This window comes from Fibroporia radiculosa, assembly GCF_000313525.1.
Source record: "Fibroporia radiculosa TFFH 294 genomic supercontigs, scaffold8585, whole genome shotgun sequence".
NCBI classification, from domain to species: domain Eukaryota; kingdom Fungi; phylum Basidiomycota; class Agaricomycetes; order Polyporales; family Fibroporiaceae; genus Fibroporia; species Fibroporia radiculosa.
In genome coordinates this window covers 36,629-60,001 of record NW_012133456.1, presented here as the reverse complement: position 1 = coordinate 60,001, position 23,373 = coordinate 36,629, and the positions used below count along the sequence as shown (strand labels likewise).

Sequence of the window (23,373 nt, the reverse complement as noted above, 5' to 3'; positions counted from 1 at the left end):
TGTCAATGAAGTTGGCCAGAGCGAGTTGTTGAAGCATGGAAAATATTATTCCAGACGTTCCAGACGTTCCGCTGGTAAATGATATCTCTTCCAGGTTCGACGAGCGAGAGTTTCGACGCCCAAAATGTATAAAGATGTCACCAGAGGCTGCCAAAGTTATCTAGCTATACATAGTGACTCACTGTGTAGATGCTTGTACTGTCGAATGGTGCCTTTACTCAATGCACACTGTTGTTGTTACTGCTAGATCACCGAGATTTCTATCAGAGCATCGTCTATCATGTAGCCGTAGTTTTTAAAATACTGGAATGTCGCTATATAATACACTGTCTCAGTTGAACCACTCTTACAGAATATTGTATATAAATACACGTTGACAATTATTTGAACGGTGCTGATGCCGGGATTCAATGGTCTGTACCCGAGTTTCCCTCAGGCTCGGACATTTGCCTCTGCTCTTCAGGATCCAACCAACTCTCCTCCACCGTAGCTCTAACTCGCCGAACATATTCCTTCATATTCTCCCTATATAGCTGGGCGGCTTCGGCATTAGCAGGGCTATTGGGATTGGGATCATGCAGCAAACTCTGGATAGACGTGAGGATGGCAGCAACGTCGTATGTTGGCGACCAGCGATTCTGGAGAATATCTAAACACAGCTCTCCGTTTGCGTAAACGTTGGGATGAAACATGCGGCTCAGAAACTTGACTGTAGGCGGTTTGTTGGGATAAGACTCGTCGAAAGTGAGAAGAAGTTTGAATGTGCCATCCTCGAAGGGCGTGTCCGCTGATGAGTGGCGATATCAATATAGTGAGTTTCGTCCATCGCAAACGAGGCTTACCAGGACCAAAAATGACCGCATTCCACAGCATGATATTGTCGGGGCAGGGACTACCAGAGATCCCGCCGGGAGGATCAGTGGACAGCCGCTTGAAGTCGCGGATGAGTCGGCGGCGACAGTTTGTCGACTGATTACAGTAAATGAGCAAGTGTAGTTTTCATAAGATGTCGCTTCCTTATCCTCACCATAGTTTCAAAATCGAGTACGAAGAGGCAAGTGAACGACGAATGTCAGAGCGTGCAGAACAAGGATAAGTCTGGGGTGTACGAAGCAAGGGCTGACGTAAATTAGGTGTATATTATAGTATATTAGCCTAAGGGTCAGAATTTCCCGGAATAATAAGTTAGAGTAAATTAGGATTACTCCGGCGCTTCTCGTTGTCCGCGCGTGCGCTCTATAGTGCCAACGACAGTGGGCCCCGACTCGGAAGTGAAGAGAAGGCAAACTCCGGGGTGCGCGCGGAATGGGCGGAGAGCGCTGCCGCCAACAAACTGGTACAAGCTATTAAGGAGGTCAGATGGGACTGGGTGCAACGGATAGTAAATTAAGGTGAACAGCGCATTAGCAGAGTCTGGGGAACTTGGATCAACAGTGGTACTGCGCTAATGGTATGAGCAGAACCGTCCATTCCATCGCGTCTCATCATTTAACCGAATTTAAATACCCCATTAGCAACTTACAATTCGCTTTGCTCTGCTTTTGTCATGCTTTCCATTCTTTTTTTATTTCAAAAATGCACGAAAATGATGGGAATCGTGCACACGTCTAATTACGAATATTTGGCACTGAGATCCTGGCCGATGGCTACCCTCGACGCAACACAATCAGCTACTACGATTAAATTATACATATTTTTGAGGGCAGTCTATATATACGATGCGACCAACAAGCCTTCCCAACCGTCCATGGCACTGACATCATTAACCCCCGGGAAGAGCTGCAAGAAAATTAGAACATGCACTAAGATACGTGTCTGCAGTCAGTAGTAGTTGAATTGACAGCCAATCAGACGGGCATGACACCATGCTGGAAACAACCAAGAATGAAAGCTCATATCATCACCGCTGTTGTCTCTGTTAAAGGCGTCGTTTACGCCTGGCATCAGCGCGCCTTGTACGGGACGAATCACGACCAGATCCCGAAGAAGCCGAGGTCGCTGGAGATCCTGAATGAGTTGAAGAGGCATTTGCCACAGCTAACGCCTTTTCTGCCTCAATCTCGCATTTCTTTCGCCTCTTGCGCTCAGTTTCGCGGAGGTTAAGTCGTACTCCAAATAACGAGATATGCTAGAATATAGTCAGATATGCAGTATATTTATAACAGCTATACGGACTTTGGTGAGATCGGTCGAGGCGCGGAGTCCAGGAAACTCTTTCGTTGAGTAAATCCTGAATGGTCCACCGTAGCATTCAGCGAGGATGGGAATGTCTGAGTTTCCACGAGCTTTGCCGAATATACTGAACACACGATAGCGCAGAAGGAACGTTCCCTCAGCCTTCACCGCGAGGTCCTAAGGACGAGAGAAATCGTGAGCCGCCATCAAGTGTTCAACTGACAGAATGAGAGATGCCAATATAGTACAGCATATAAATGACAAAACACTGACTGAGAAAACAAACATGAGCACATTCTTCCCCATGTATTCGAGGCCAGCTGACTGAACGAACGTCGCACCCGCAAGCGCTTGTGTGCACTTGGAAGATTCCCGAATGGGATAATTTCCTACATAGGCAACAACATCCGAATTGATTATGTCGGCGGGAGAAGCTGGCTCTCCATGCAAATCAGGTGAACTCGATTTGAGTGAAGGATCAAGACTACTTGATGGTGCTCCAGGAGTCCGTAATGGGAGCGGGGGGGTATATTCTCGTGTTGAATGAGAGCTAGCCGACATCGACGCAGAATTGGGTATAGGGTGAGTCCGGGGCATTGTTGACATAGGATGTGGTATCGGCGCGAAATGATAAGACGTTGGAGATAGAGAAGTGGGAATGGAGGAAGTAAGAGGTGCTGTTGACACAGGCAGAGCTTGTGCTGGAATTGAGAGCGCTTGACTCAATGATGATGTAAATGCCCGTACCGGGATGTTCCCCGCGTGGAGGCTTGGTGATACATAGCCATTTGCTGTGGCAGAATTCGAATATCGTAACCCTGAAGGGAATGACGGGAGCGTGTTAAAAGTTCCATAAGTCCACAATGAGTTGCCGTGGGACGCCACTGGCGCAGAAGGAGTGCTGGCATAACTCGCTACAGAGAGTGGGAAGTGGGGTGGGGATGGGAGAGTGGGCGACTGTGAGGAAGGGTCGACTGGTGCATTAGGGCGAGATCTCGACGCTGAGTGAGTCAAAGCCGACACCGCAGTCGAAGACTCGCCCTCATCTTCGCCAATACTTGCCTGTACTTGTACTCCTTCTCCTTCTCTTTCGCCTCCTCCTTCGTCTCCGCAGCTGTGTCCAGGGACCGGGAAGAGATCGGCGTGACAGAGGATGCTGTGGTCCACTTGCCTATAACGAAATGAATTACAGATTGCTTTCCGGGCGATAAAACAAGCAGCGCACTCAAAATTGTCAAATTCCGTTTCCGTTTCCCTCGGAGTGCCGGCATTTAGAATCTCAAACAAGCGCATCTGCACGACGGGTGGTGGATCAAGAGGTCGCCTGTCCTTTCGAGCATATCTGCGAGCGCGCGGACACGTCAGCGACTTCAAACTTGGCCTAGTGGCGATTATGGCTTACTTGCGACCGAGATCCGCCTTCTGCAGTTCCTCTAGTTCTGCACGGAGAGTGCGGCCAGCAAACTGACCGGAGACAAAATAGAACGGCCCGCTGATTGAGGAAGGCCCCACCCGCCGGACTCGCTAGACGCCGATTAATTGATGGCGTAGCATCTAAGACATTGGCTTACCGGCGTTGTGGTAGCAGACATTAGTGGAGGATATAACGCGTGAAACGTCGCGATGAAGAGATGATAGATTTTTGAAGCTAGCGAAAGGTATTGTCATGAGTTTAGAATTGGGAGAGGCTGCCCTATGTTGACTGCTGCGGGGAAATCACCAAGTCCACCTGAGCCGTGATGCGAATCTCATGAGCTATGGCCCGGGATCAAGGCTCTGATTCCGTGGCGGTGTGAGCGGGGGAGAGAAAGCGGCGCGCTGAGAAGTAGAGCCTATGAGCGTGAGCGGAGTTTTTCTGTGTTCGAATATATGCCGTCGGCATAGATCCCAATCTCAGCTTGACCCGAACAGACGGACAGCCACTGTTCGATTTCGGGGAGTTACAAGCTCACACTACTTGCCAGCTTTTGTATGCATTCGATGATACAACAGACGCATTACACACTTATTCTCTCGAGACACCATCGTTATTTTATGCACTCAATAGAATTTTGCTTGTACTAAAGAAGGCTAGCGATCTTCGACGTCAGTTGATTGGAATATAAGTGTTGGTATTAGATTCCGAAATAACGATTGTGCCTCATTCAACTCGATGGACCGCAGCGCGCATGCACGGGCCTGAGGAAAGACGGGAACGTCAACGTATCGTAGTCTTTCATATTGTCATTCCCGTCTGCTGCATCATCGCGATGGCCAGAATGTAATTCAGTAGGGCGAGAGGCCGGACTAATCCCTGAAACCTCGGTGCTGTCAGGTGGGTCAGTGAGATGGAAGTTAATGGTTTTAACAATGTCTGGGAAGGGTAGGAGGTAGGTGACTCGAGGGGCATACAGGAGGTGAAGAAGTGGGTTGAAGTGAAAATTACGTCTTATGCTCTTTACATGTCATTTGTGGTTGTATTGGCGTGCAGTGTGAATGAGGCCGGACCTGATTCCTCCAAGAAATGTTATCTCCAGTTGCTAAGGGGCAGATTGTACTTCCTTGGATGCGAGGTGATATTGATATCGACGCCACCGTATGCCAACATCTCGCATTCATACCAACTTTGAGTGAGCGCAGGGGACTACCGAGTGAACTTGCGCTCGTGCATGACATGAAATAGGGGAAACAAAAGCATATTCAACATTGACAATGACGAAATTCAAGACATTCACTTCCCTATTTCTCGGTGGTTGAAAGTCCAATTCACTCCCAGGCCTGATTTTCGGCTCGAAGCCCTTGCGAAAGATCTCCATGAGGGCGGAGTCATCCCAATACGAGAGCGACTCTGTCGCGGCCGGGATCCATTCATGGCGCGAGTGTTAAATGTTCACCGCGAACGGCAACTTCCAGCTTAGGATCAGTCAGTTGCAGAGCTTCGTCCAACTTGTGAATGCCTCGTGCGCACTATTGACTTCAAATTGTCTGAGCCACGGCAACGCGGTGCTGTCTGCAAGCACAAATAGAATTTGATTTGGTGGCACGACTGGTATGGTAGCGATGTACGTACCTAATCTGATCTTCACAACGTAAAAAAATGACTGATATGGACCATACTCTAAAAACTACACTTCTTACATATCTTCATCTTTATGTCTAAGTCAGAATAGAAGGGCGAAACGATGTTTCGCTTAGCGATATTGAGTCATATCGAGGCTCAAGAGACCGTCTTGATGCTCCAGAATCGCTCACTGAGAGGCATTGAATACGCTCTTATTAGTTAGGATTATGGCTGACGAGATTCCGAGCTATGCCTTCAAATCCTTGGCGAGCACTTGAACACGCTGCATTGCTGAAGGCTGTGACCAAGCGGCTTGGAGGGAAGATGCCACCGGGTACAATACCGTCCAAGACCACCTCGTGACTCCAGAACAGCCGCATGCCGGCAATTCACTTCCGAATCAACTTAACACCTTCAAGATTCATCCTCAGGGCCATGCAAACACCGGGCCCTGATCTGAATGGCTTCCGTATAGAGCAAGAAGTACATGGAAAGTGCCTGAATTCAACACAGCTGTGCATGGGTCAGTGGATGTGTGCGAGCTCGGATACAAAAACCGATCACTGGAAAGTGCAGAAAACGGGCGTAGTTCATCGGGTAGTATCGCCGAATACGGATACCACATGGTCAGTCTTATAGGCTCGCGCTCAGTACATGGTCGCCGCACATATCCCGTGTTGCCATATACCAATCCAACGGTAGGGGCTCGATCTAGGTCCACATCAGTCAGATTTGACTGGAAGCGGAACGAGTCAGAAATTCGTGCCTTGAACTGTCTGTCTTTTCAAAAACGGAGAACATAACCTTAGAGTTTCGTCAATTGTTAGAGATTACCAAAAGACTATTCATGCGACATTCCAGATCATAGTATCGGTCTTTCAAAGTACCCTCCAACTTCGTCTCAATGCGTCCACCAAGCACACACACAATACGGCCCACACCGCTAATGTTCCTGCTGGCGTCAAAATAGCTGCTGTAGCACCACTCGTCCACACGCCGGAGGGTGTGGGAGATATACTCGATTGAGACACCGTCTGAATCGGCCCCGACTCCCCGGTACTTGTCGTTCCCGATACAGGAGATCCTGTAGAAGGAGACTCATTCGTGGGTCTGAAAATCAGACCTCTGGTGAATGACAGTAGATAGGACCTGGAAGAGTACTTACGGGCAAAAAGTGAGCATGTAGTCTGCGTTAAGATCCGCATCGCAGGTCCAGAGCGCCGTTCCACTGGACTCATCGTAGGCATATGCATACGCATCAGGACAATTCTCTTCTGGATCAAAGGTTCAATGCAAACTAGGTTAGATACACAGGTAGCTCACTGAAAAAATTGTAGTATTTCACTCCAGAAGACGGACAGGTGGCGGCAGAACTATAGCTCCCAGTGCAGCAATTCGGTGAATCAGCTAAGGGTCGCTATAAGCTTATGCGTGGGTTGGACGTCACGTAGAACTTGACATGCCGGAATCGCCATCCAAATTGGCACCGCAAGCACTCTGACAACCAAGAATTGCTCCAGAAGAATTGGAGGGGCCTAGTAATGGGGTTGGACCTTCAAAGTGACATATCAGTGCGATGCGCAGGGTGAGAACTAAAATTAAGAAACATACAGATGGAATTTAGGCTAGCTGTACAACCAGCAGATGAACAGCCGACATTGTTTGTGATTTCAAGGGGAAGATTGAAACCATTCACAAGTGAAACTTAAATTGATTATTCAATTTTTGAGAAGCCGCGAAGAATTAGCTTTACCATCGTAGTAATCTTTGTTATCGCTACCTTGAAGAGTCCATTCGGCCACAGTAGCCGGAGGCACACCCTCATGATGATAAATCCGCGTGGTTAATGTTACATTCTACTTATCATCAGAGTTATCGAGATGGTGGCTCACCGTGCCTGTAGTGGGATTACACTCCAATCCGCCGATGCACCAGCCAGATAGACATGTCTGTCCACTGGCGCTATCATTGTTGAAATTGCAATCAACCCTACCCTGTGAAGTATAAGGTGAGAATGGGTATCGTCGTCCTGTATGCGTATGGCACTGAACCCAAATTCGTCCAGACGTCCAGTCGTCCGGAACAGTGAAGCTGACCGAGGCGCCGGGTTGAGCCTCCCAGCTGGAGAAGAATTAGCTAGTACGCAAAATATAAACCAACTGTATCGCGACATACCCTGAAGGATAGTTTGGCACATTCGGATTTGAAGAAGGGCCAGTGAACATCTGCCATTCTCTACATCAATGATACGTAGTCCATTCGCCCTTCATCATGCTTACAGCTGGCCTAGCCATAACATGAGCTTTTCTGATAGGCAAGAATGCCTAGGCGAGGTGTACGTACCATACAGTATACGAGCACTTGTTGGTGACCGTGAAAGTACGCGCCCCAGCACTAAGAATCTTCCCGAGGTGGACTATGGCTAAGAAACGTTCTCTGTATCCAATCATCCTCAAAGGACATTCAAGAGCAGATTCCACGATAGAAATACAGCGAGCGCGTTGATACAGAGTGCGAATGGTACTCGGATTCCGAGGGGTCGACAAGTGGCCATGGGAGATGCTGCAGCATTATTATATCTGAGCATACCTGCGCAGCCATGAAAACTTCCAAGGGGGTGGAGACTGGAGATGAAGAAGTCGGCTTGGAGTAAGGCTGCGAAATAGCCCAAGACGCGGAGAGACGCACCACGACGCTGCAGCCTGTTCCTGCCAGTGCGTGTTCGGTGAGCGCTCAGTGGCTGATCAGGTGTCTTTCAGCGACCTCCATCTTATCTCTACATCGGGGTTTTGAGCCGATGCCCGGGCATACCACCCAGGATAGTGGCTGCTTATTGCTGCATTAAAAAGTACTTACCGGGCCAACGAGCGAGCTTACCGCCCAAGGTGCTCGAGGCTCACCGACAGTGCACTTGCAGACGTAGCTCCCGAGGCTACACATGTTTACTGAGGAATGATGACTGAAACCCGACCGTACATTATCATCTCTAAAAAACCTAGGCTCTCCTTCACTCTCACAAGCAGCTATAGCAATCTTCCAAAGGATCACGACGGTCAAACGCCACGTCGTTCTCTATTATTGCGCGACTTGAGCGCACACAACAATGCTCGCTTGTCAATTTGACTCGGATTTCGTGTACCGTGTATTGGCGAACCCGACTCGTGAGTTTCCAGCATCGTATACCACGTAGAAACGTTCAAGCCACGTCATGCCGTTGATGAAGTCGAGTCCGCTTCCTGACTGCGTTCCAATGTCAGATACGATGAGGTAGATGGCGTTTGGATCTCCTCCTAGTGCCGAATTCAGCTGGGACAGACACGATTGAGCTTGTCTCGCAAATCGCCAAACATCGACGACGTACCACTCGAGGCCAAATTTGTGCGTTGGGGATGAGCTCGTATATCATCTAATCCAGAGAGACATGTCATTTGATGGTGATCGTCAAAAGGCACGGATATCTCACTTCACCAATTGAGAAGAACAGACTTTTCAGACTCGAGAACTGTTGTGGTGTTATTCGCAAAAGTCCTGTGGTGTCGTCCATGGTGGCTCCGGTGAGGTTCTTGTACAATTGGAACGTATCTATGTGTTGTCAGATGATGATTAAACTTTGTGATGATCAGGTAATCTCACTACTCACCTGTTGCGAGCAGGAGAAGTGTTGTTCCTGTATCTACGATACCCGAGGTTTGTGAAAGAATCTCCGTGCTGCCATATTTTACGGACTGGTCGATCCCAACGTACTTGTTAGCGGGGGAATGTGATGTGATCGGGCTTGAAGCATTGTTGTAAGTGACGATAGAGTTCCATAAGGTTGCTACTTACACAAAATTGATAGGTTCCTCGCAAAGATCATCGTTCGCTGCGCCAAACGAGAGTTCCCCTTGAGACTGTCCTGTGGCGTCCGGTGGCGTGAACAATATACCCACTTCGTTCCCTCTGGTAAGCCCCTGTAACTGAGCGTTGATGGGTACTGTGGGCACGCATTCGGTTTTGTCTAGAATTAGACTCCCTGGCACAGACGGTGAGCGATTGAAGCTTAACCGGGGATGCTCGCATAGGAGGTTTGCGAGAAACTCACCAAGAGTCAAATCGAGTGGTCCAATACTACGTGTCATCAGCCAAGCTCACATTTTTCCCCACTAGCGCGCTTACCCCAAGATACCGTCGACTCCGTCGAATCCACTTGCATATACTGCCACACCAATCGACTGGTGTTGAATAGCCGGTCCTGATCCCAATCCGACATCATCCAGGACCTCATAGCCTAAAACGACCTCGTTGAACAAGAAACAAGAAAAGACTAGTGAGTGAGAAATACCAACCGGCCACGTTTCCTGAGCCATACGTGACAGACTGTAATGCTTCAGCATGCCGGCTATGACGGAACGAAGCATTGACGGACAAACATATCTGTTGTAAACTCTGTTGAACTTGACATAACGTACGGTTTACCGGCACCGACCCAAGTGTTTGAACTTCCGGTGTCGATTATAAGGGAATCTGCGGGCAATTGAATCATTCTGGAAACCAAATGATGCGGGTAAGAATGACTTGCAATTCGTAGGAGGGCTCCCAATGCCGATCTAGATAACCAAGAGGGGATCTCTAAGCTTCAGATGTTTAGCACAGGTCAGGGACGTGCTCACCGTTGCAACATAGCTAACTACTTGATTTTGCGCAGTCATGTCCATGCTGGAATTCGCCGACGCTACCGACTGACCACTATCGAGATTTGAATGCGCTTGAAACATCTGAGCACGCAGCTGGTCGACTCCCGCGACATCCGTACTTGACCCAGTGTTCAGCTGCTTAGTGACAGGTACAGTGAACGACTCGGTAAGTAAGTCCGCCGAACTAGAACCTAGAATATCAATGGGCGTTGCGAGAGCCATGATAATGTGCAACAGAACATGGGCTGAGTGCCTCAAAATTCTCGCCATGATGAGCAGAAGGTGTCGTTGATGCGTCTAGTGTCCGTGTCTTGCCGGAGCCAGAGTTTTTCCAGTCAGCATTGCCCTTATAAATTCAGCCACGGAGGCTGCCTAGAGGCTGCCGGTAACTTTTGAGTGAGTGTGTTAGCTGCCAACGTACCGATGGGCTGACATTCCACCCTAGGATCGCGACGCAGGCCCGATACGATGTCAGCTGCGATCGCAACTCCAAATACAATCTCATGCGATTCTACTTAACGCACACTGATTATAGTTTGCTGTGAGCCTAAGACTCGGCCAACGGGTGCGTGTCGGGTGGATCGTTACAGATGCTATACATATGCTTCGCAAAGATGTGATACATCTATAGAAGTAATGTCATAACTTCCACAAAAGGTGTAACACAACGGGGCGAATAGGAATTAAAAGCGAAAATGCGGCCCAGAGACTATATTGCACGCTTACAACTTGGACAAATAAATGCTGGTGCGTACATCCATGTCTCAGCCTGTAACTCGCCGCCGCGTCGCTCCCAGTACGGCTTATAAGGAGACGCCAAAATGCTGTATTGGACTAGTTTATCAGAGAGCTCTTCGAGTAAGGCCACATCCTCTTTTGCGTCACCATTGGTCACAAGCTTGTCATAAATCGACCCAATACTATCCGAGTTTGCACCTTCAAAGGCGGCATATATGAGACGGCGTGCAAGGGCTACCTCCCTTCCGTTACCAACCGCTGACCAACCATCCTTCGGAGGCCCCGAACGGCGGACAATGGGGTACTGGGCGACTTGCACCAATGAAGCCGGTAGGTCCTTCAGTACTGATGGCTTTGCCATTATATTGAGGGCTGTGGCGAGGGAGGCCGACATTGGTGGTCCATCATAATCTCCAGTTGGGGAAACAGGAGGGCTGGAGGAGCTGTCTCGGAGATCATTCATGTTCAACTCATAGGCATCCTGAGATTTCTCTGATCACAATCACTAACACAGAATATTGTGCAAGAGACGCACCATGTCACCATTGGGTTGGGTAAACCACTCCAGCAATGGACAATCAAAGTCTGAGTCTGGGTCACCTGCAAGCAAGCGAACACCTCTATCGCCAGGATATTGAATATTGGGTGCATCAATATGATGTTTATCCACTAAGCATCTCACATGATACCACCTTCTACAGGTGGTTCGAGGGCAGAAGTGCATCTTATCATCATCTGCATATAATTGCCATGATGTACTCTCAAGGTGCTTGGAAGGATATAGGACATATGTTGAGTTACAGAAACAGGTGTCTGTTCCAGGCCTAGGCTATGGGACTTTAACCAGAGTACTGAAAGAGCATAAGAGAGGAACGCACTTGCAATGAACGCTTGCGAAACTGTAAGGTTGACCTGGAGAATAGATCATGTGGGCCAATATCTATCTGGTCAACATCATCTTCATGGAACTCATGAACATAGGTCACTGCTATTCCCCGTCTCAAATTTGTGAGAAAACAGCATTGGAAAGATATCAAATTGCATACCCAGAAATGATCTTGCAGATACAAAATCAGAAAGATCGGATGCTGCACGTTCATATGGTGACAAATCAAGGGCATTGCTGAACAGACATTGTGAGGTCCAGGGAAATGAAGACACTGCTATGATCAGCCACGTACAATGTTTTGAGGAGGCTAGACAAGTCTGTACCAGACCAGTACCACATTACCTGAACCCATACCTCATCTTCATTGTGCCGTTTGCGGATTTTTGAGATCATTCCTACCCAAACATCGTCTTGGTCATCTTTTACGGAATGAAGGATTGCACTGAAAGTATGTTTCAGAATAAGCATACACGTTGTATACAATTATGGATCAGAAGCCTACATACTCATCTCCTTTCTTGAAAGTAACTTGCCTCACTTTGGATTTCGATCCAGACTCGTTGACGATGGAGCTGTCATCACTGCTTGAGCTATCGGAGTTGTCATCCTCAGATTCTGAATCTGAGTCCGAGCATAGCTCGTAGATATCAACTGTGGATAGCCTCAACCAACGTACATGTACTATGTAACGCTCATTCATGAAACATTTGCTCACCAACAAATTTTCCAAGGCGCTGCATCGTGGCCCACTCATCTTCCGCGGGCACACCGTCGTCCTGGTGACTTGGTAGCTGTTTCTCTCGTCGTGTCACTCGAGGACCGCGCCTCCTCTTACCTCCCCTAGACGCAGTTTGAATCATTGCGTTAGTGGCTGAAGTATATGGCTTCGTCTCTGCTCCAGAGAATCGCTGAGATGAAGCGACGTCGCTTGTTGACCCGTAGTACGGGTTAGGAAATGTTGCCTACCACGCCGATTATGACTCTGCCACAAGATGAATCGTCAGATCTGCACTTACCTTGCAGTCAAGGCAATAACAATCCTAATTCAACATCCAATAGGAGTAAATGTTCGTTCGTTTAGTATTTGGCGTGACTACCAAGTGTATAAGACACTTCGCGAGGCATAAATGTCCGTCTCCGTATGAGAGCTAACGCAAAGTCCATCACGTACAACGAAGGCAAAAAGCGTACAAGTGCAACTAATCTATGGTATGATGTCGTATTAGGGGGTAAATGATCGTCCACTCAAACTCGCTGGCAGATGCTACAGCTGATCCGCAGCTCTTCGCGGAAAACGAGCGCTAGGCAAGTGTTAGCATGAGCATCAAAACATTATGCAGATACTCACGAATGGCAATTAGTGCTGCTATGCAGGCGATGGCCAATACGTAAAGAGTGCCGTATTTGATAATGATCCATCGACGCTGACGCTTCTGTTTGATCGAGTACAGAGGTGCTCGAATCTGTTTCGAAGGGCGGAGCCAGACTGCAGCCAATGCGTCAGCAAGCAATCTCAAAAAGAACATACTGAACGTACAAAGCATTGTCGAATGGGCACGATCAACGTAAGGTATCAATATAGGTGGAGTAAGGATGAGGAGGAGAAAATGTCCAGTGAGGAAATCAGAACTCCACAGTGATAATTCGATAGTCTTGACAATGAATTCGCGGGCAGGTTGCGAGATGGCGTGTGATCCCAGACCGCGGCCATACCATTTACCCGTCCACCAAGCTCGGTTCGTCTCGTCATGTTTGAATTCTCGGGAGAGGAACACCGAAATGAGCACTTTGTGGATGGCGCGCTGTATGTAAATCACAGCGATGAGACCAAGGACGGCATGCGCAACATTCCATGACTCGAGGAACCACTGAACGTACAGGATGAGCATAACTGCAGTGAGAGAAGGCCAAAAACGTACCAAAAATTCAAAGAATCCAATCATGCCAATGACACCTAGGGAATGTGCCACGAACGCCATTACTGAGCCAAATTTCGGGTATGGAGTGTCCAATAGAGGTCCCAAGAATAAGGAGATCATGAACTGGACAAGCAAAACTGCAGCATTCCAGACAATAGGGCCAAGAGATACAATCGCAATACGAATGAGCGGGCTCGGTGGTTGAAGGCCGTTGACGGGGAATGACTTCACGAACATATAGGCGACAACCATGAGGACAGCCATGACGACTGGGAAAACAACCTCAGAGTATATGACGGCGCGCCAGCCAGCACGAGGGACATCACCGGACAACTTCTCCGAAGGATGGCCCAGCTTTTTCTTCTTATATCCAGTGATCATCGTTCGTGACAATCGACAGTAACCGATCCATGAATTTTGGTGAACGCGGGAGTTGCCACGGTTCATCCATCGCAAGAACTCCCTAAAAGCAGAGATTGTGAGATCGGAGAATCACACAGCTGTCCGATAGCTCTTACCTGTAGTCAACAATGAAGTCTGCCGCAGAGAACTGGTGAGGATTGAAAAGGAATGGCGCAACGCAGAGAGCGAGGACGGTGACCCAGAAATAGACCACCCATCCGGTGAATAAGGTGATGGTCACATATAGCAACATGACCAATAACCTCATACCGAGGTAAATACTTGGACCGGCGAATCGGGAGTATAGGATACTGAACGATATTCTCGTCGTTGCAAAACCACGACCAGTGGCAATGTACCGTGCACCACCGAATGTCAGGTTGCTGGCGATCGAGTGAGAAGAAATTCGGGTCGCGAACACCTCAAAAGCGGGGGACAATGACATGAAATGCTTGCTCAATCGAAGAATCGCTTTCCACGTTCCACGTTCCACGAGCTCTGTGAGAGCAGTCAGAAAACCTACGTCATGCCAAGCGTGTGACTACCCACCTTGGAGGAAGAGAGGGAGATACGCAATCAGGAACACCAAGAAGATGCTGATTATACAACGGTTGATCCATTGGAATACAGGTGTCAAGTTGTAGCAGCCGGGAGTGCCGATGAACTGGCCAGCCGAATTGTACTGGCAAATAGTTAACTGATTCCTGAGAGTACCCAAGTAGAGCACTAGACAATCACTGAGTCAATGCGTTCCGCGACTTGAAAGAATGCTAACACTTACTGGTCGTGATGAACACCTGCACCGACAAGATGACAAGCATATTGTGGATATGGAACCCAGGATGACCATAGTAGAATGTCAGGAAGCGATCAATGGGAAGCTGTGTACCAAGATAGTAGTACTCTCGACTCAGCATTTGCTCGCCCATTCCGGTACCAATCTTCGTCTGGAAATTCAAGATGGTGCCGAATCCAAGATCACGACCCTTTCCGCACTGGTAGTACTCCGTGTGCTTGATGCGACCACCACGACCAAACGCGTTCATGCCAGCGTAGATATCTTCGTTCAAGTGAAGGCCCTTTTGCGCTTTCGAGATACCACCACGAGTGTTCATGTAGATCGCGTTGAGGAAATCTGGGTGACCATAGTGTAGCTTGCCACCAATCCATGCCAGCGATCGCGCCGTCAAGGTACCGAAAGTTTGCTCCTTACCCGCAGCGAGATCACCAAGAATACCGATGTTCTCTGAGAAGATATACTCGCGCGCACCGACTATAGCGACTGGAGTCCGTTTGAACTCCTTGTGGCCCCATTGAGCGTACGGGCTTTGATTCGACACCGAATACTCCTCGAACTCGCCAAGAACATTGCGAATCTTGAGACACTCCTCTAAATAGTTGTCCTGGTTGGCATCAATGAGCTGCAAATACTCGCCGCGGTAGAAGATAATAGCATGGTTCTGGTTATCTGATTTTCCATCACCCAGGATAGGATTACCGGGAAGCTCGATGCGGAATTTTGGCCGTCGACGACCAGTTTCAGGAATGAACTCGGAGTGACCATCGATTAGAGCAGAGAATAGTCGGACCTCGCCGCCTTCTTTGCGCGCGGGCTGCTCCTCCAGGTATGCGATCTGAAGGTCGGGGTATGCACGGAGAAGGAACTCGGCATTCTCTTGCTCCTCTCGATTGAACTTGGAGTAACGCTGCATCGAGACAACGAACTTGAACTTGCGACGGGCCATGCGCTCCAATTCGCGCTCAAGCTTGTCGGTGTTGCCTCCGAAAAGCTGAACGACCTCAGGATTTTCGACTCGGTAGAGCAATTTGATCGCTTTGGCATAGTTCATCATACCGGAAACTGTGCGATACAAAGTCTGTGCCCGGAGCGAGGCCCAAATTCGTGTCCGAAGTGTGAACTCTGGGGCGGCGCTCTTGAAGCCGATACAATAGAAGGGAAGATCATCCGTCTTAGATTGACCTTTCTCGTCTGAACCGAAGGGATTGGGGCCACTGTACATCGTCGACTCTTCCGCGAGAATCTTGGTGTCCTTCACGAAGTTATCCCATTCAACCGGATGCAACTGCTTCAGGTATTCCAAAAGAGTAACGCGAGTGTTCTGATCTTCCTCTCTGATAATTTCCCTCAGTGACAACAAAATCTAAGGAGAAAAACCCGTCAATAAACTTTCTCGCACTAAAACCGTCAACTAACCTTCTCACTATAATGAGGGGTAAGGACCGTGAAAGTAGGCATGGCGTCAACAGGGAGGGGCTCCGGAACAGCCGTAGTGAGCGATTGGGCGAAGAACGAAATGCGGCGCTCTGCTTCAGAACCAGGGGTGAAGAATTCCCCTTTGAATCCTTTATCATTCTGAGAGATGAAGAATGGCGGGGCACGCAAGCTGCGACGACCATCCTGACCGACATCAACTTGGTGATAAAGGAGCTTCTGGACGTGATCAATCGATAAAAGGTGTTCACGATACATCGAGATAATAATGGCGTTCCAGATCTGAGATACCAATACCTGGAGCACAATAAGTTAGATCAGCGTTCGTAAACATTAGAAAATATCCACCTTCGGCTTGTACTTCGTCTCCATATCTGAGGTCGCAAGCAATTTCGCATAGATTCTCTTAGGCAACCTGGTATATATATCTTTCCATGGCGTCCAAATAGATAGACCGAGAGCGAATGAGCGCGCGATACTGAAGACAGTGTTCCATACAATCCACCATAAGAAAGTATCCAGGAAGAACAGGATCAGATCCATGAGATACATGATTGTCAATGTGAATGCCGCCTGGTTCCTACAGAGAGCGTTGCCGAAGTACTTGTCGTTGCAGTTCTGGATCTTCATACCAACCATAACACGGATTGGATTCCGGAATGACGCCGTGAGGAAGAAATACGATTCCGTGAGCTTGCAGCCAAAAATGAGGATCCAAAGGAGAATGGATGACAGTCGTGCCGAGTGCTTTAGCGCAGGATAGCTCGCGGTGAAAGTCTGACTGGCAAGATACTTGCGCGATTTACCTGCAACACGATCACCGAACATCCTGCCGGACGGGAGGACCGCAAACAAGAGAGTTGCGACAACCGAGATGAAGAACTGGACAATACCGAGAATCAACGCTAATGACGTGCCGGAATTGGTGCTTTCTGCAATCGCAACGTAGATGGTGGGACCGCCAGTGAGAGCCAAAGTGACAAGCAAAAACAGGAGACGTCGAGTAAGATGTGATGTGTTATTCCATGTTGTAGGAATATACGAGAACTCGGCAAGAGTAGCGCAAATCATAATTCCTGTGGCCACCGCACCTCCCAGCGCTGTCGCAGACCACCTCATGGCAGGCCTGTTGTCACCGTTGTAGATGGTAGGCGAGTTGTATGCTGTGTAGAAGAAGTACATCGCGATGTGGATAACCCAGACACGATTGAAGTTGACTAGCAGATGCCCGAATGAACGTTTCTCGTAGTACGTCTTGAAGAAGGCTCGGTTCCAGTCGACCCTGTCGAACTTCATAAACCGTTGCGCTGGCGGCAAGTCGACCAGTCGTGTCTACGATATGCATAACGTCAGTGAAATATCGACTATGCATGACCAACACTCATACCTTGTCATTCAGCACAATGCGAGCGATACCCTCGGGGTACCAAAACAGCTGGTTCACATCGTCATACCCAATTATGCTTTCGTGATCGCGCTCCCTCCGCACAAATTTGCCGTCGACAACTTCGTACCCTTGGTCCCGGATGAATCTGTACAAAGGCTTCACGACCGAACGGAGATATAACCCCTCAGGCACCGAATCTACTCGGTTTTGACACTCGGGCGATCGGTAGTAGTCGTCAGCGCACTTGAAGATGAAACATAGACACTCAGGAACGAAGCGGACTTGCGCCGCTTCTCCCCAGCACAATAGCCACAGCGCAATCTGGCGCATGCGGTCGTACTGGCTCATATTGTTCATTGCTTGACGCCATCGGTCCATTGCACTGTTGAGAGACTTCTCAGGCGCACTCTTCGGTTTCCCACCAGTCTTCTTGACCGATTTGAGCCGCTGGAAGCCCGGATTCTGTACTTGCCCCACGGCGTCATCAAGGTCCAGCTGTGCCGCAAAGTACCACTTTCGGTAGTTAGCGTGCTGGCCACCGATGTAATCCGCATGAAGGGTCAGCAGCGCCTGATTTGGCGACATGCGCGAGGCTCGACTGTCCAATAAGTGCATCGTAAAGTCGAACTGAACGGAGCGCCCCGTCAGGAAATCAACACAATTGTGCAAAAAAGGCGCCAAAGACCCACCATGTTTCGCATTGAATCACGCTGGAATCCGAACTTCTGCGTAAGGTCCAAAAAAATATCCTCAATCTCTTCCTTTGACAAAGGGATCTGTCGTTCGGAACTCCAGGATGGGTAGGGTTCACGAGCGCTAGATGCCCCGTTTGGGTCGCCAAAAGTTGGAGTTGATGCTTCAGACACGCCCATGCGAGGCGGGCCCAAGGACTCGGCAGATGGGGCGTACTTTGCACCATACACGTCCACCTCGGAGTCAGTATCAGGCTGTGGGCCTAAAGAAGAGTTGTTGTAGAAAAATCACGGCAGTGTGATAAGCAAGACGGTCTTACCGTAGGGGTCGTACGAGCCATAGTAGCGATCATCGTCATTCACGCCGTTGTTGCTACTATCCGACAGATAGGTGTCCCGGCGACCATAGTTGTCGGAGTCGTTATCGTAGTATCTGGAGTCGGTCGCCTGGGCATTGCTGAAGGGGTCGTGGGGGTCGGAGGAGGGGGGAGACGAGGAGACATACATGCCTTCCTGGCTCCTTGCACCAGGACGACTAGCCATTGCGGACGATGGGGTAGCTCGTCGTCGTGGTCGTGGAGAGGGCCGGTGGGAGAAAAGAGAGGTGACGCTTCCCAGCCGCAGAGCGAAGGGCAGGCGACTAGCGCACCGTGACTGAATCCACCTTGGTTCGCCGCTTCAAAATGGGCGCCAGATCGTGAAGGAGCCCCCGCGCGGAGTCTGAATTATGACCTATACTCTGCAATAAGGCAGCTAGATTTTAATTTGCAATTAAGTATACGGGCTTTGTCCGTCCTTGGCACGAGAGTCAAGCTAGAGCGTTATTAGGCCCTAGGCCGACATGACAACGTTCACCACGACAGCCAGAACTTATCTATACCTCCTTGCCTCATCGTCGGTCATATGTTTCTTCTGCCTTTCATCAGCCGATGCCGCTGCTCCGACCGCCTGAGAACAGTTCTGGTGCTGTCCCTCATGGACGCTCCAACGGCGCCTTGACGTCGGACACTCTTGCGCGCTTAAGAATTGAGCCTGAAACCAAAGCTGCATTGGGACAGATACAGTACGCTACACTTACAAATTGCAGTGCACCGGGCGGACGTCATTGCCCGTTGTTTGAACAGTCTGACATGGTCACTCGGATCAATCGAACCAAGTCACAATCTGTCTGTGGCGCTGCACATCTCCCACCCATGTTTGCAGTAACTCACTGAGTGAGCCACCAAGAATAAGTACATGGTCACGACTGCTGACGTTCAACGACATGTACGCCATGGGGGTAGCAAGACTTTGAAATACCAATACCAGGCGCTGTTTATGGAAACCTACAGTGATTATAACCCCGTAAGATATCTCTGAGGGTAGGTAGCCGATCTCTGGGAAGCTACTAATTCGCTAGTGGAAGAGTCACTGACATTCATCGCCTAGACCTGCAATGATGCCACCAAAGTATATGATGTTAGCGTGGTGAAAAGTATGGTGATAGCATTCGGGATACCGAAAACGAATATGCCCATTTCACATCAGCTGAAAGAAAGTAGGAAGTTGTCTCCAGAGCTGTTGTCGTATACTTTTCATGTTTCTGATCGCTGCTGCAGAACACTCTGGGCAAACACCGTATGCGGTAAACCCTCCCTCTTGATTCGCTATAGCGATCACATCTTTCCAGTCCTCAATGGGTCGGCGAGATCCAGTTGTTCTCTGCAACAGCGCCTTCGACACTTCCGCCCAGTAGCTCCGAATACCAGGGGAACACACAGGCACATGGGATGCAGGGATACCAAACGTCGGTCCCTGGACAGCGTACGCAGCATGCGTGGCGCGGAGACGTTCCAATCCAACGATGAATCGCTCTATGTCTGTGAGCGCCAGGGGCGCAATATGGTGGCCCACCGCGGGTCCGCCAAACTGCCAGGTGTCACAGCTAAGTGCATAAAACAGTGGCGCGAGGATGGAAGGTGTATTGCAGCCTCCTTCGCGCAGAAGTGCGATTACGCTCGCGGGATGTACGACGATATCTTCACCAGCGGCTGCGGCTACTGCAAAGTCGTAGTGAGGATTGGGCACAAGTTGCCCACCTTGCGAGATATGAGAAGAAGTCTGCTCATAGCGCTTGCGAAAGGCCTCGTATTTAGCGTCGTGCTGCTCGAGCAAGCACGGCCATTCTTGTTGAATGCGATCGATGATGTCTGTACGTGGACGGTCGATTTTGTACTTGGAGCTCATGCGAAAAATGCCGGAGAGGACAGTGAAGTTCTCGACAGTCAGCTCGGGAAAGTCAATCCGTCTGCAGATGAATCAAGTCTGGCGAAGACTCGCGCATATAGGCAGCACTCACAAGCCATTGTAGATCACGTTCAAAAGCGCCTCAATATCATCCTTGGTGTCATCTAAAGCAACGTGTACGAAGCCCCGCATGTATTCGCGCTTGACATCTACTTCAGGGTCAAGCATCGTCCGAAAGACAGACGAATGCTTGGATAAAATGGAGCGATGCACGCGAAATAGAGTGCTTCCGCAGCTTAATATAATGTTGCCATCGTCAAAATAGAGGGTTGGATGGTTAATAAATGCCAGTACTTTTTCTTCTTCGTCAATAACGCGTTGTCGCTTTCTGGGGCTGGTGGAAGAGGACATGGCGGGAGTCTTGAAGAGAGACAAAATGTGAATTAGGCAAGACGCCGGCAAGGCTTAAATATTAAATGATCGATATCTCCAATACTGAGCCTTAAGCGATGGTCAGGCGCACACTCGACTACAGCGCGATAAATTCCATGTTCTCGTGTCATATTATCTGAGAAACCGAGAGTAAGCTATACGTCCAAGGAGCCTGCCATGACTTTCACTGCCCGCCCAGCAAGACGGACTTCCTCAATGCGCGCATCCGTCCGAGTCACCTCCACCATGATCTCGCTTCTACGACCCATCTCCACGCCCTGGACTATCTCAAATGTGGTTGACCCAATGCCGTTCGCAAGGTACACGGAGAGGGTGCACGCAGCGCTGCCCGTCGCAGGGTCTTCAAACGTGCCCTCGAGCATCCTCGTTCGTAACCGTTGTGTTCTATCAATCTCGCTCTCCAGGACATAGCAGTACACCCCAACGAAGCTCCCGACCAGCCATGCCCGAGACTCGTCCCTATCCACACCGTCATTCACGACGAATCGCTCGCCTACCGCATGAATGCGACCAAGTGCTTCCAAGTCGTTCACACGGACGAGCAGGAACGTCATACCCTTCACGATTGAGACGAGCGGGACGCCTTTTGAGGCATCTTCCAGCGCGAGATCAGCCGGTGTGAGCCCAAGCCATTCGGCCATCTTGCCGGTGTGAACATAAGGACTATGGATCTTGACATCATGCGGCACCACGACAGATGCAAGATCGTTCGGGGACGAGTATGTAGCTGCAAGGAGACCTGCAGGAATGTTGAGCATGACGTTTCCCGTCGAACCGGACCCCACGCGTGGGGTGAGGAGATACCACGCTGCGCCGATGCTGGGGTGGCCAGCAAAAGGAAGCTCTTGCTCTGTTGTCCATATGCTAACCCTGATCGTATCCACAGCCTCGTGCGTGGGGGGATGATGGATGAATACCGTCTCAGAGAGATTGAATTCGCGCGAAATGTGATGCTTTTGTGTGTCGGTGAGAGAGACTGTAGAAGGGACATCGATTATGGCGAGCGGATTGCCTGCATAACGCGTTGAAGTAAAAACATCGAGCGTAGTGAAAGTGAGCTGCATAATTTGATGGTGATTTCTAGGGCGCACACAAGCCAATTTGGGGGATCAGTTGTCGCCAGAAGACGTACAGTAGGCAGTGGTCCAAATGAATGTCAGCTTGCGATCATCGGCAAAACACACTAAGACTCGGGCACAAGCATCGATAGCAAGGCGCTTCGAGTCTGGTTCCATCACTTCGGGCGGATCTGGCGACCGTAAGGGCGCCCTACTGTGATATCCGCAAAGAGATGCGCCCATCAGACCTGTCCAACACCCTCAGGCTTGGGCATGGGCGCCGGAACATCGCATTTGTAGAACGATTACCTTACCACCCCTCTCTGCGACAACAGGGGTCATAAGTACCCCTTCTCAGAGCCTCGTGTCCATGCTCATGGATACTGACACCATGCGCTCTTGCGGCAGAACTCAAAAGGGCTGCGCGGAGGGATATCGGCCAGATCCTGGAGACGAACCCCACATGACCGGCATGCCTTCACCTGCCTCCCCTCTACCAGGGCACCAGGGACGACGGATCCAATCTTAAAGCGCGTGAAGAGGTCCCATGCACACAGACGGCGCCTCACGATCTTACTTTGTGTGAGAGCCAAAAACGAAAACAAGCATACGCGAGGATCGCAAAAATTGCAGCCCCAACAGCAAGCAGCCTGTTGCCTATGACGGAGGTTTCATGTTCAACCTATTGTACCGTGTTCAGCAATGTAGTAGGCACGCATGGCGATGAACTCACGACCGAAGCGAAGGGAGATAGGATGGGGATTGTGAAATGTGTTGGTACAGACCAGCGGGACGCCCTTTGGTCCAGACTCCGAACGTGCATGTACATAATCGCACAGACAAACGCAACCAGACATGCGATGAGCGCAACCTAATGGTGTCGGCATAGTGAGCGCCAAAGTCAACAGCTGCGAGTCGCCAAGACCACTGCTTACCACAAGCATCTCGAGCCTGGCATGCCTCTCATCGTGTGTACGTCTCAGTGCCAACAGCTCTTGCTGCCGAGGAGCAAAGTCATACACACGGTGTCACCAACATCAGCACTTGCGAGACCACGTACCGAACGCTTCTCCTCCGCCGACGTGGCCAGCTCCAGAATTTCGGTCTGATGGGCGATGCGAGCAGAAAGCAGGGTTTCGGCAGTCAACGCGCGGGCTGCCCAGTACTGCTCCGTCACGGACGAAGGGCGTGCAGCAGCCGAGATCGCAGGTATTGGGGGCACAGTGGTCGTCACTTTGACAGTGGGTGCAGGCACGACGGCTCGCGCATACATCATGGTTCTGCTCTCAGGTAGCGAGTAAGACGTAGCGTGGATGGCAGATTGTAGTGGGGGTTTGCTGGGGCCATTGTTCTGTGCTGGGGGATGTGGCCTTTTGAGTTTGTTCATTCTGAGCGAGTTGCCTGCGACCGAATGTAAGGAGGAAAGCAATCTAGAGGTTCCTAGCAGCCAAATGCAACAAGGACACAGCAGAGCACCAACCGCAATAC

General features: G+C 49.8%; 5 protein-coding genes across 5 annotated transcripts; all 5 read right to left on the bottom strand.

Annotated features, from left to right (window-relative positions):
• Window positions 1–407: 407 nt before the first annotated feature.
• Window positions 408–873, bottom strand: FIBRA_06677 (uncharacterized protein; the record flags this gene model as incomplete). Its single annotated transcript, XM_012328390.1, has 2 exons — window positions 408–787; window positions 843–873. 2 exons carry the CDS (start codon window positions 871–873, stop codon window positions 408–410), a joined length of 411 nt encoding a protein of 136 aa, XP_012183780.1.
• A 1,045-nt stretch (window positions 874–1,918) lies between these two features.
• Window positions 1,919–3,767, bottom strand: FIBRA_06676 (uncharacterized protein; the record flags this gene model as incomplete). Its single annotated transcript, XM_012328389.1, has 7 exons — window positions 1,919–2,128; window positions 2,176–2,352; window positions 2,399–2,447; window positions 2,501–3,346; window positions 3,401–3,517; window positions 3,578–3,699; window positions 3,747–3,767. The coding sequence occupies 7 exons, from the start codon at window positions 3,765–3,767 to the stop codon at window positions 1,919–1,921; spliced, it is 1,542 nt and encodes a 513-aa protein (XP_012183779.1).
• Window positions 3,768–8,329: 4,562 nt separating this feature from the next.
• Window positions 8,330–18,691, bottom strand: FIBRA_06675 (uncharacterized protein; the record flags this gene model as incomplete). Its single annotated transcript, XM_012328388.1, has 34 exons — window positions 8,330–8,521; window positions 8,577–8,621; window positions 8,679–8,797; window positions 8,856–8,989; window positions 9,041–9,227; window positions 9,297–9,322; window positions 9,371–9,482; window positions 9,541–9,571; window positions 9,621–9,628; window positions 9,681–9,801; window positions 9,865–10,072; window positions 10,644–11,107; window positions 11,162–11,246; window positions 11,309–11,321; window positions 11,386–11,455; window positions 11,505–11,614; window positions 11,673–11,749; window positions 11,808–11,957; window positions 12,022–12,166; window positions 12,231–12,477; window positions 12,532–12,555; window positions 12,629–12,714; window positions 12,784–12,816; window positions 12,864–13,001; window positions 13,053–13,383; window positions 13,435–13,897; window positions 13,953–14,334; window positions 14,386–14,562; window positions 14,618–15,998; window positions 16,052–16,366; window positions 16,418–17,401; window positions 17,457–18,083; window positions 18,146–18,411; window positions 18,469–18,691. 34 exons carry the CDS (start codon window positions 18,689–18,691, stop codon window positions 8,330–8,332), a joined length of 7,974 nt encoding a protein of 2,657 aa, XP_012183778.1.
• A 975-nt stretch (window positions 18,692–19,666) lies between these two features.
• Window positions 19,667–20,785, bottom strand: FIBRA_06674 (uncharacterized protein; the record flags this gene model as incomplete). The annotated part of the gene is made up of 2 exons (XM_012328387.1): window positions 19,667–20,435; window positions 20,487–20,785. The coding sequence occupies 2 exons, from the start codon at window positions 20,783–20,785 to the stop codon at window positions 19,667–19,669; spliced, it is 1,068 nt and encodes a 355-aa protein (XP_012183777.1).
• Window positions 20,786–20,961: 176 nt separating this feature from the next.
• On the bottom strand, window positions 20,962–23,272 carry FIBRA_06673 (uncharacterized protein; the record flags this gene model as incomplete). Its single annotated transcript, XM_012328386.1, has 6 exons — window positions 20,962–21,839; window positions 22,274–22,409; window positions 22,463–22,567; window positions 22,619–22,756; window positions 22,821–22,883; window positions 22,946–23,272. The coding sequence occupies 6 exons, from the start codon at window positions 23,270–23,272 to the stop codon at window positions 20,962–20,964; spliced, it is 1,647 nt and encodes a 548-aa protein (XP_012183776.1).
• Between the last annotated feature and the right edge of the window lie 101 nt (window positions 23,273–23,373).